A 12,986-nucleotide genomic window follows, 5' to 3' on the forward strand; every position below is an offset into this window, starting at 1 on the left:
CGCGCGAGTCTCCTAGGCCCGGGGGCGGGGCGGCCGCGGACCCCCTAGCTCCTGACGCTCGGTGGCCCCCGGACCCCACGGCCATCCCACCAGGGGTTCCTGCTCGTATCCCCAAGGCATGCCCCTGACGCACCCGGGAGACCTGGGAGCGGGTGGACAGCTCCGGACTCTCGGTGCCCTGATTCCCCAAGAGTAGTGGGCGAGTCGTGCGGTTATTCGTGGGCCGATTCATTGGCAGAAAAAGCTTAGCTTCTCAGAATGGACACGCGGTCCAAACGCCACGCTCACAAAGGCACAGCTGGGGGTCCCGGGAGCGATGATTTGTACCCCTGGAGGAGAGCCCAGCTCCTCGAGGCAGCAGCTCACCTCCAGGTTCCTCCGTCTCAGATTCCACCCGCTCCTCACACACTCGAAGCTCGCGAAGGCTATGATAGGGCTCCCAGCTAAAGAAGGAAAGCCCATCGCCTCGCTGGGATGAGGGTACAAAACCCTGAAGAGTCCTCATCTGGAAAGCAAAGCGCTCTTTGGTTTGCGCCCAGTGCATGGTAGCATGCTAAGCTTCTGCTCTCCCACTGCCTTATACCCACAGCCTGCTGGATTTGGATTTTTTTAAATGTGGAAACCTTGTCAAAATCTAATGTAGGGCCGGAGATTTAGCTCAGTGGTTCTGCCGCCTGCCTCCCATGCGCGAAGACCCAAGTTCTATCTCCAGTATCCCCCCCAAAAATCTAATGTAAAAGCCCATATTGTGGAAGGTATATTCACAGAGGAAGTAGAAATGGGAGTCAGTCTCCTTCGGGATCCAAAGTAAGAAACACGTCAGGAGCTACACTTTCAAATCACTACCCAAAAAAGATTTCTGAGTTCTAAGAGTCCCTCTGGTTCTGGAAAATCCCATATGGAAAATTGCCTGCTCCATTCTGGAAGGGGTCAACTATAATGCATGTGCCGAAAACTAGATCATAGTAAGGGCTTAGGGTGGCCCAGGTTGGTCGGCATAGCTGAGTCTTCCGTGCTGATCTTTCTGGATTTGTGTTTCCAGCTACCTGCTTGACAACTGATGATGCTGGAAAATCAAATAGCCAAAGAGAAGCTATACAATACTTCTCTTATGCAAAAGGGTAAATGTTCTCAACCTAATAAAGAGGGTGGTTGTATGCAGAAGTTGTGAACATCTACAGTAAAAACAAATATTCCAGTGGAAGTGTGAAGAGGGGAAAAAATTTGTTCTGCTTTTGTTGTCACACTTCAAACTGCAAAGTTATGACCCCAACGTGTGACTTGTGCTTTGTTAAGATGGAAATAGCATTAAATTGTACAGTTTGGTGCCATTCATGGTTTCAGGTATCCACTGGGGGTCTTGGAAGGTATCCCCATGCGTAAGGGAGAACTAAGTACTCTCTTGCTTGAAATCCTCCTGCTGTACTCAGGGTTTGCAAATGAATAGATTTAATACAGGAAATATAATTTTTAGGATTCATTTATAATAGTCACCCAAAAAGTCAAATACAGAGGAATGCAAGAAATCTAACCGCACACTAAAGACCCAAAGAATCCAAAGGCCTGGATCCCACAGCAATGTCTGCAGAAGTGCAGCTGAGGGCCTAGAGTCCAAGGCAATGTCCTTCCCAAGGCCAGCCAGTGGCCTAGGGCCCACAAAGATACCTCATGTTTGTCCGTATTGAGGATCTGCACCAGGAAGACCCAAAGGCCAGTGGTGGAAGCCAGAAAACTCTATGCCAGTGGGATGAAAGATTTGTGCCACTAGGCTGAGGGATCCACACTGGAACCAGAAAGTGATGCTCACAGTGAAGATCACAGTTCCCCTGATGAGAACAGCAGCCAATCCCAGCAACAGCAAAACCCCAAGCTTCTCCTCCAGTGAGGACAGCCAAGTTCACATGAGGAAAACCCACCACAGGAGACTTCCCTTAGAAAAATCAACAGCCTGCAATCTTCCCCTCCAGTTCTCTTTTTATGGCATTGGCAACAATCCTCAGGTGGGTCTTCCGTGCCCAACCACACTGATTAGGTCCAGTTGGGTATTACAAGTTGATCATTAGTTAATCCACCACACTTCCCCTGGGATCTTGTTACACTAGCCAGGAAAGCTGTATGTAATCAGCCCTTTTTACCTCTCTCCAGTCTCGCTTTGTTCTTCCAACACATTAAGTTCTTTTTCTGCCACACAGTCCTCACACCCTCCATCTCCACTGCCGGAATGTCTCTCCTCTGATTCTCTTGGAGACCTGGAATCCATGATGCTGAGCTCATGAGATAAGCATGTCTCTACCACCCTTTTGTTCACAACTCCAACAAGCAAATACAGGGCTGGTTGAACAAGGTGGATATCTGAAAAGAAAGCTTGAATTGGGTTTTCTGTTTTTTTTCCAACATCAAGAGTGCTAAATACTTCATCTGACATGGGGTAACTGGAAGCTTAAAGGCAGAAAAAAAAAGTCTTAGGGCTAGGTTAGCTCCATTATCATGCAGTAACACTTTTAAGTAAATCCCTGACACCAGAAAGAAAGAGAAAACTTTAAGGAATGTAGTGAAGATAAGAAATATATAGTGTCAGCTGAGGATTTAGCTCAGTGGTTTTGGAGCCTGCCTCACAAGCGCACCACAAAAAAATAAAAAAAAATATATAGTGTCAAATGCTTATATTAGGAAAGAAGAAATACCTTAAGTCAACGATTTAAATTCCCACCTTGAAAAGCTAGAAAAAGTAGTTAAACCTGAAGGTTAAAAAAAAAAAAAGAAGAAAACAATGAAGTATAAAGAGGATATGACAAATAAGATTGATAAACTTCTAGTCTGACCAATAAAAAATAAAACAGAGAAGATATAAATCACCAGTGTCAGAAGTGAAAAAGAGAAGACATCACCACAGAGGCAGTAGACATATAAAGATATTAAGGGGACTGGGGATTTAGCTCAGTGGTTCCGTCACCTGCCTTGCAGGCACAAGGACCTGAGTTCGATCCCCGGTACCAAAAAAAAAAAAGATATTAAGGGACTACTGTTGTGGTGCCTACTATCAGCTTTCTGTCACCAGGACAAAATACCTGAGATAAATCCTCATTAATAGAGGAGAGGTTTATTTTAGCTTATGTTTTCAGAGGCTTCAGTCCGTGGTTACTTGGCCTTCTTGTCTTAGGCCTGTGACAGGAAACTACATCATGGTGGGAACACATGGCACAGGGTGTGTACCTCATAGCACCCAGGAAGCAAAGAGGAGGGAGACCAGCATCCTGGTATCCTCTCCAAAGCCACACCCACAAAGACCTAAGGACCTTTGAGCAGGCCCTGCCTCCCAAAAGATCCACCCATGGCTTTGCTCAGAACACCTTTAATAAATGGGGCTTTGGGGAACACTTCCAAACCATAGCGATTATGAACAATTTTATGTTAATAAATTTGACAAGTTAAAAGGGATGATTTTGGAAAGATATTCATTATTAAAATTGACACAAAAAGAAATACAAAATCTGAAGATCCTTATATTAAGTAAATTGAATTTGTAAGTTAAGATTCCCACAAAGAAAGGGTCTAGTTAAAGGTTACACTAGTGAATCCAATCAAATGTTTAAGGAACAAATATTGTAGGAATCCAGTACCGTTGCTCTTCTAACAAAACCAGATTGTGACAGTATTAAAAAAAAAAAGAAAACTAAAATCCTTGTGAACTCACACGCAAAAGTTCTTAACAAGATACTAGTAAATTGAACCCAGAAATATCTCAGCACTCTGGGAGACTAAGGCAGGAGGACTGCAAATTCAAGCCCAGCCTGGGCAACTTAATGACTTAGTGAGACCCCCATCTCAAAATTTTAAAAATGTAAAAAGGCTAAGGATATAGCTCAATACAAAGATTTTGGGCTCAATCTCCAGTACTCCATACTTAAACAAAAAAACAGAAAGATAGTAAAAGGATAATATCACATAGCCAACTTGTGTTTATTCCCAAAATTCAAGGTTGGCTTTCACAACTGAAAATCAGTCAATATAATCACCATTTTAATAACATAAAGGAGAATAAAACTAGATGCATGTAAAGCATTTCCCAAATTTCACAATAAACTCACACCCCCACTCCTTTGCTCTCTCAGGAAACTAGAAATAGGAAATTTCTATAAAATGCTTACAGTTTGAAAAGACCTGCCTGTCTTGTTGTTGTTGTTTTGTTTTGTTTACTGATGAAACGCCATGAAATGTAAAAATCCTATAATCTCTGGGGTGGGGATTTAGCACAGTGGTTCCACTGCCTGCTTCATAAACACAAGGTCCTGAGTTTAATCCCCAGTACAAAAATAAAATCCTATAATTTCTACTATAATACCACAAAACTAATAAATGAATTTGCTAAGGTCACAACTCTTGCATTCTGTGTGCCCAAAAAACCAGCACCACAAGGATGACACAAATATCTGCCATCAGTGGGAGCAGTATCTGGGCCCCTTGGATCATAGCTTCTATGTGGCTGGATGCCCGAACTTCAGGAAACACTTTCCTAGGCAGCCCTGAAGGAGATGGTCTCCCTGGAGCTCTTCTCAAGGCAAAGGTTTACATTTTTGCTCTTTGGGGTCTATGATTGCTAGGTCTTACTGATTCCAGAAATGCCTTCAAGTTGTCTTTCCCATTGTCCTGATGTGAAGTACTTGGTTTCCTTTTCATGCTAATCATTCCCACAACTGTTTCTCTCTGTTTCTCTCACACAACCATTTCTATCCTTTGCAACAACTTTACAGACTCTATTCAAGCTTCACATCATTCAACTCTGCCTTTTTGATCCTGATTTTCACTGTAATAAGGTTGAAAGCAATAGTACTCACTCTGCAGCCTGAATGTTGGGCTGCCTTGAAATTTCCTCTGCTAGATAAATTAGTTCACCATCTACAATTCAGCCTCACCTAAAGTCTTAAGATGCAGGCAAAATGTATTTGCCAATTTGAAAAACACATAATCTCTCAAGCAGTTTCTAATAGAGTCCTCATCCCCACCTGAAATCTCATTAGCCAAGCTTTTATTGTCCACATTCTTATCCACATTCTGATCTGAGCTCTGACAATAATCATCCATTGAGGTCTCTTTATAGTAATCTAAGGCTTCTCTAGTCTGCCTCTCCAAACCTTTCCAAACTCCTCCCACAAACCAGTTCTAAAAGCTTCTAAGCCACATGATCAAGTATAGTCACAACAGCAATCCCACTTCTGGTACCAATTTTCTGTATTAGTTGCTAAGACACAATACCCAACACTCACAATTTAAAAGAGGAACAGTTTAATTTAGCTCATAGTTTCAGGAGATCCAATACATAGTTGTTGGGCTGGGGATTTAGCTCAGTGGTGCTGTGACCTGCCTCACAAGTGCAAGGTGTCAAGTTTGATCCCTGGTTTAAAAAAAAAAACAAAACCCCTTAATTTTCCAATACACAGCTGTTAGGCTCCAACATGGAGAAACATCATGGAGAAAGGGTGTGGTGGATCAAAGCTGATTAGTTCACGGTGGCTGGGAAGCAGAACAAGAGAACAGTACCAGAGAGGAAGGAGTGAGGGACTAGTCATAGACCTCAATGTCACACCTCTTTGACCCACCTAGACACACCCAGGAGCATGCTTTATTATCCTACCAGGCATTTCTTTTTTTTCCTTTTTTTGTACCAGGGATTGAACTCACAACCTTGCACTTTTGAGGCAGGCACAGTGCTGCTGAGATAAATCCACAGCCCTACCAGACATTTCTTAATCCTGAATATGAAGTTGACATATTAGGTTGGTTTGTTTACCTATTGGCTTTTTTGAGAGAAGGTCTTGTTATGCACTCCAGGCTGCCTTGCATTTGTTAAATAGTTCAAGCTGGGCTTGAACTTATTTATGGCAATTCTCCTGTCTCAATCTCCTGAGTGCTGAGATTATAGATACATGCCGTGTGCTTGGTTCAGCAGTACATATACTAAAATAGGCATGTGCCTCCACACCTGGCAGGACATGTTAGGCTTAACAGTCACAAATATACATGTTGTTTTGTATGTTGGAATGTCTTCATTTATTTTCCTATTGGAATTACTAGATTATATATTCATAGCTGGTTTAGATAGATATTGCCAAATGCCCCTCCACAGGAGTCACACCAAAGCTGCACTCCTATCAGTGATATATGAAGGTGCCTGTTGTTCCACAGACTTAATAACACAAAATTTTAGCAGGTTTTGGGGGTTTTTGTGTGTGTGTGTGTGTCAGTTTGGTGAGAAATGGTGTTATGAATGAAACTGAGCAATTAAAAAGATACTTAAAGAGTGTTTGCAGTTTTTCTAATGAATATCCCTTTGTGTATGTGTGTGTGTGTGTGTGTGTCTGTCTGTCTGTCTGTCTGTGTATCTCTGTATGTGGTACCAGGGATTGAACTCAGGGCCTTCACACTGAGCTACATCTCTGGCCCTTAAATTAAAAAAAAATTTTTTTTTGAAGAGAAAATTGAATGAAAAAAATGGAAACAAAGCTTTTGCACATAGGGAGGGGAGAGGGCTTGAGGGGGAGGGGGAGAAGAAAAAAGACGCAAGATGTAGCATGTACAGATGCAAATTCCCTATGATGAGGGTTATCGTTATGTATGACTAAAATGTACCAATAAATGTTTTGCTATTAAGATAATTTTTTAAACAGAGTCTAAGTCACTGAGTTGGCTAACCTGGGCTCAAATTTACCATTCTCTTTTTTAAATTTTTATTTTATTAGTACATGTTTGCAGTCATCTTGGAGCACTGACACGTACATAATACAGCTTCTTTTTTAATCTCATTTCCTCCTCTTCTCTCCTTCCTCCTCTAGTTCTCCTTTTCCCCTTTCATTCTTTTTTTTTTTTTCCCAGTACCAGGGATCAAACTCAGGACCTTGCACTTGCGAGGCGAGCCAGGCACAGTTCCACTGATCTAAATCTCTGCCCCCGCCCTTTCATTCTTGTTGGTATTGTTCATCTTAGTTCATGTTTATGGCGAATAATGTCCGTATTCATTGAGGTTATTAGACCTTGTACCTGGCATATCTTCACTCTCCCTATTTCCCTTTCGTCTCCCCCTCCCCCTTCACCTTTGGTCCCCTGGACCCCCTCGCATCTACAAGAGACCCATCTCCTTGTCTCACTCTGCCCTTCTATTAGTTTTCTTTTAGTTTGTACTTTGCCTTACCCAGATAGGAGATGCCATACAGTATTTGTTGGTAGTCTGATTTATTTCACTCAACATTATATTTTCGGGGCTGGGGATTTAGCTCAGCAGTTCAGTGGCCTGCCTTGCAAGTGCAAGGACCCAAGTTCAATCCCCGGCACCAAAACAAAAAACAAAAAAAAAACTCATATTTTCTAGGTGGCATCCATTTCCTACAAATGTCTCAAATTTGTCCTTCTTTATAGCTGAGTAGTATTCCATTATATATACACATATATCCAGTCGTCTGTTGATGGGTATACAGGCTGCTTCCCAGATTTAGCTATTATGAATTGTGCTGCTATAAACATTGGTGTGCACATATCACAAGTATGATGTCTTAAACTCTTTGGGGAAGATACCTAGAAGGGAGATAGCTGGGTCATATGGAATTTGTTTTCTTTTATTGAGTTTATTGGTACATTTTAGGTATACAGTACAATGGGTCATATGGAATTTTTAATTTTAGTTCTTTCTGGAGTAAGATGGAATCTTAGTGATGTTTTAATTTGTACCTCTCTCATTCAAATTTACCATTCTCTTGCCTCAGCTTCCCCAAGTGCTTGGATTACAGGAGTGCCCCACAACACCTGGCTGTTTTCAATTTCAAGAGATTTTTATATACTAAGAGAACATTGTCTTTGATATAAATTGCAACTGTTTTCTCCCAGTTTACCATTTATCCTTTGATTCCTCATACACTTTAAAAACCATTACAGGAATCTAATTTTTATGTGGTCAAACATATGAATATTTATACTTTTACTCCTGCATTCTGAGATGTGATATTTTTCCCACTCACTATTCCAAATAAATTCTATCGTATTTCCTCCTAGGATTAGTATGATTTTAATTTTTATATCTAGATCATTGATCCACTTAAAATTTATTGTAGTTCTATGACATGATTCTACTTCTACATTTGTCCATATGGTCAGTGTCTGGTTTTCCTAACATTATGTAATAAAAGTCCATCTTTTCCCTGTTTTAAAAATAGCATCTCTTTCATATAGTATAAGTTCATGCTCACTGTTCTGTTCCATTGAGGTTTCTAAAGTGATATCACTTTTTTTTGTTTTTTTGTTTTTTGAGACAGGGTCTCACTATGTAGTTGAGACTGACCTGGAACTCACTATGTAGCCCAGGCTGGTCTCAAACTCACAGTGATCCTCCTGCCTCAGCCTTCCGAGTGCTGGCATTGCAGGCATGCGCCACCATGCCCGGCTCAGCGATATCACATTTTTTTTCAGCTTTAATTGAGTTTATTGGTACATTTTACGGATACAGTACAGTTACATTCATTGTTGGGATCTTCTACCTCTACATGACAAGTCTTGGTTCTCATTTTTTCCCCTTGTCCCTGCCCTCGCTTCACCCCCTCCTCCCCTCCCCATCTACAAACACTTTATTTCCATCTTTTCATTATCTCACATTTTTTTCCCTTATTACCCTTCCCCTACCCATCCCACCTTCCCTACACCTTTAGCTCCTTTCTTCCCATTTCTAAATGTCAGTAATCTTATTAGGATCTTATGTATTATTGCAGATTATTCACACCAGAGAAACAATTCAGTATTTACACATGTGTGCCTTATTTATTTCACTTAGGAGTATATCTTCAATATGTATCCATTTTCCTATGAACAGCCCATTTGCCCATCCATTGGAAACTGGATAAAGAAGATGTGGTTTTTCTATAAAATGGAATATTACTCAGCCATAAAGAACGAGCGATATCACATTGTTAATAGGAGCTTTATGTTTCCTTATACAGCATGGCTAGTACACCCTCACTGATCTTCATTTTGAGCTTTCTTAGTTGTTTCTCTTCTTACACTTCCCACATGAACGTTAGATTCTTTTTGTCCACACCTAGACACAGCTCTTCCTACAAAAACCTTGGTATTTTTATTTGGATTGAATAAAATCTTCATGATTCTGAGTAATCCTTTCACTCACCTATTTTTGTATCTTTCAGGAACATTCAAATATTTTCTTAAAAGTTAGCTCAATTTCTCAGTATTTTGATGTTTTAGTTGCTATTGTGATAGGGCTCTTGTCCTTCACAGCATGTAATTTGTACTGGCTGTATCTTTCTACACTAAACCCTTACATCCTGCCATTTTACTGAATTTTCTTGTCTGTATGAGTTTTGCCATTTACTTTCTTGTGTTTTAGCTCTTCTTTTCCTATTTTATTCTTTGGTTTTCTCTTGTCTGTTTGCGTTGGCTGCTACATTCAAACAATATTAAACAGTAGCGGAGTGACTTTTTCCTGATTCTAGCAGGAACAATTCTAGTATTCCCTCATTAAGTAAATTCTCATTTTTATCAGTTTTTATTTTTATTTTTTGGTACCAGGGATCGAACTCGGGTCCTTGAGCTTGTGAGGCAGGCAGAGGAACCACTGAGCTAAATCCCCAGCCCTTTTCTCAGTTTTTAAAATCAGGAATAATTATTAAATTTTGTTGCTGAGTGTGGTGGTACACACCTGTAATCCCAGTGCTTGGGAGGCAGGAGTGTAGCCAAGAGTTTAAGGCCAGCCTGGGCTACATAGCAAAACCTTGTCTCAAAAAACAAAACAAATCAAAAAATTTTTTTCCTGTTAAAGGCTTCTCAGTAACTATATTCAAATTGCTTTTCTTTTTAGAGCTATTGAAATGGAGAATTACACTCCACTGATAACACTGAGCCATTTGGGAATAGACTGCACTTTTCTTAATTTTAGCAAAACATTTATGGGTACATTTAAGTGAATAGACAGCACTTAGCCATGATATCTTATATTAAATGTCCTATCGGCTTGTTTGTTGATATTTTATTTGGGAGTTTTATCGATATTCATTTCATAATAACTGACATGTAACATTTAAAAATACAGTCTATACTAAAATTGATGTAAGAAAATTGATAGTATTTCATTGACAATAAGCTATTGATCTGTAGTTTTAGTGTGTATAATCCCTCTGTAATTAGATAGCATCAGTTATCTGTTGTTATAACTAATTAACATGCAACCGCAGACCCTCAAGGGCTTATGGTGAGAGAATGTCAACTAACTGTTGTTAGAGTGCCTGGGAGGACCAGGCAGCCCCACATTTGTCCTCCACCCAGTAATGTATCACAGACAGTGTCCCTGCACAGGAGAGCACTCAATCCTGTGAGTTACTCTCAAGGCTCAGCTCGCATCATGTGTGCTAACCCTCCACGGGCCAAGGCAAGTGCCACAGCCAACCTCAGAGTCTGAAGTGGGGGACATAAGAGTGACCCAGCAAAGTCTGTAGATCCAGTGAGGTGTTGCTATAGTTTGGATCTGGAGTGTGCCCCAAAAGGCCCATGTGTTAACAACTGGGTCCCTAGATCCTATGTTGTCTGGAGGTGGTGAAGCCTTTAGGCAGTGGGGCCCAGTGGGAATAAATTAGGTAATCAAGGGTGTGTTCCTAAAGGAGATATCAGGAGCCTGGCCCCTTCCAACTGACTGTGGACTGAAACTCCCATGACTGGGAGCCAAAATAAACTTTCCCTCTTTTTAAGTAGTCTCAGACTATTTTTCCTCTCTTTTCTTTTTGTTCATTTGTTTTTAGTTTTGTGGTGCTGGACATTAAACCAAGGTCTTGACTTGCTAGGCAAGGACTCTACTACTGAACTGCATCCCCAACCCTGCTTATCTCAGGTATTTTGTTAGTTAGGGTAAACTGACCCATACACATGTGAAGCAGTTGGGGCCATTTTTGCAAACAACCTCAGTTTTTCCTTACCCATAATCCTTTTTTTTTTTTTTTTTTTGGTACCGGGGAATTGAACTCGGGTCCTTGTGCTTGTGAGGCAGGCGGTGGAACCACTGAGCTAAATCCCTGGCCCCATTACCCACAATTCTTTACATCATCCTCACATGTACAATGAGCAGGCCCATCCCAGAGACTTCTAAAATCTGAAACACAATACCTATCAGGCTTGAAATGAAAGATCTCATGATATCTTTCCTAAGATTTGGTTGTGGCTACTCATGATCCAGATATAGGAACTAAAGATCAAATAGCTTCCCGCTACGTGTCTAGTATAAGTGAGTGAGACAGGGCCAGATAATTATAAAAGCACTCTCAAAGACTGTAGAATGAGCCAGGATGAGGTAGGAGGATGGCTATGAATTCAAGGCCAGTCTAGGCTACATAATGAGGCCCTGTCTCAAAGAAAGTGGGGGGGACCCTGTCTCAAAGAAAGAAGAGAAAAAGAGAAAGAGAAAGAAGGAAGAAGGAAGGCACATAGCAGTTACTTGCCCATAGCAATCCCAAAATTCCTTTGGGAAGTGATGCCAGACCTGGAGATGGTCAGTGTTCTGTGTAGGCTCCATCCAGTTCTGTGTCTTGGGAGTATTAAATATCTACTGCTACACAATATCAGCACAAATTTAGTGACTTCACACTACACACACTTATTATGTGCTTCTATGGGTGAAAAGTCTATGCATAACTTAGCTGGGCCCTCTGCTTCAGAATCTCTCACGAACCAGCAATCCAGGTGTTGGCCAGGGTGAGGGTCTCATCTGAGGCATGGCTAGGCAAGGATTCACTTCCAAGTACATGCAGGTGTTGGTAGGAATCCGTTGCTTGTGGATTATTGGATGAAAGCCTCAGTTCTTTGATGGAAATTGGCAAGAAGCTGCCTTCACCTCCTTACCACGTGCATGTTTCTGTAAGGCAGCTCGCTTCATCAAAGCCAGAAGGCAAGTTATTACAGTCTGCCAAGAAGATGGAAGTTATAACATTTTATAATTGAACCATAAAAGTGACACCCTTTCACCTTTGCCATATCCTATTAGCAGAAAGTCATAGGAGGGGAATTGTACAAAGCTGTGAGTACCAGGAGGCAGGGGTCACTGCAGGCCACATTAATTTGTCTGCCACACTGAAAGCAGCACCACAATCGATTATTTTCCTCGGCTCTTGGTTTCACCCTCTTGCATCCTCACGTGTTGCCCTTCTAGAACACTTCTAAAGAGAATACTGAAAAATATAAGGTTTTTGTTTTTATTTTTGGTACTTGGCATTGTACTCAGGACTTTGCATCCTACATCCCTAGTGCTGCCCCAGCCTCTTATTTGAATTTTGAGACAGGGCCTCACTAAGTTGGAGATTACCTGGGCTATCGAGATCCTCCTGCCTCAAATTCTCAGAATGCTAGTGTTACAGGCATGTATCCATGTGCCACCACACCTGGAAAAATATGCCTTCTGAGCACCTTCCTCAGCCTGCTTTCTGCCCATAGAAGGGACCCATAGTCTTTTATATTTAGTCCTTTTAAATACAGATTAATACCACTTGCATTTGTATAGCTTTCTAAAGTTTTGTGGTTTTTAATGTCTGATTGGAATCCACTCTAAATACCAAAAGCTACATCCTTAATTATTGAGCTGTCTCCCAGTAGTTTTAATCTCTGATACCCAAGCTGTGTCATACAGCCGAGGGACAAACTTATGATCCCTAAAAGGCATTTTAACCTTTCACAGGTCATAGGAAACAGGAACAGGGGGTGCTGCTCAGTGACAGAGAATGTGTTTAGAATGCATGAGGCTCTAGGTTCAACCTTCAGCACTAAGAGCTGGGGATTTAGCTCAGTGGTTCCACCACCTGCTTCGCAAGCACAAGGACCTGAGTTCAATCTCCAGTACCAAAAAAAAAAAAAAAGAAAAAGAAATTGTCAACCTTCAGCACTAAAACTGAAACCAACCAACAACATGACAAGAAAAAAAATAGAGGTCTTAGCAAAGTGTCTCATAGCCCTTG

At 41.2% G+C, this 12,986-nt stretch overlaps 1 protein-coding gene across 1 annotated transcript in view; it reads right to left on the minus strand.

Moving 5' to 3' along the window:
* The window catches only part of Acvr2b (activin A receptor type 2B), a 23,126-nt gene extending 22,582 nt beyond the window's left edge, over positions 1-544 (minus strand). Inside the window, exons 1-2 of the mRNA XM_033768067.1 lie at positions 367-544; positions 134-249 (exon numbers count right to left, since the gene is read on the minus strand). Coding sequence (XP_033623958.1) covers positions 134-249; positions 367-544 — 294 coding nt within the window. The remainder of the gene's footprint in view (positions 1-133; positions 250-366) is intronic.
* Positions 545-12,986: the final 12,442 nt, after the last annotated feature.

Source organism: Fukomys damarensis, unplaced genomic scaffold (genome assembly GCF_012274545.1).
Source record: "Fukomys damarensis isolate Sample0158 unplaced genomic scaffold, DMR_v1.0_HiC HiC_scaffold_24, whole genome shotgun sequence".
Classification (NCBI taxonomy): Eukaryota; Metazoa; Chordata; class Mammalia; order Rodentia; family Bathyergidae; genus Fukomys; species Fukomys damarensis.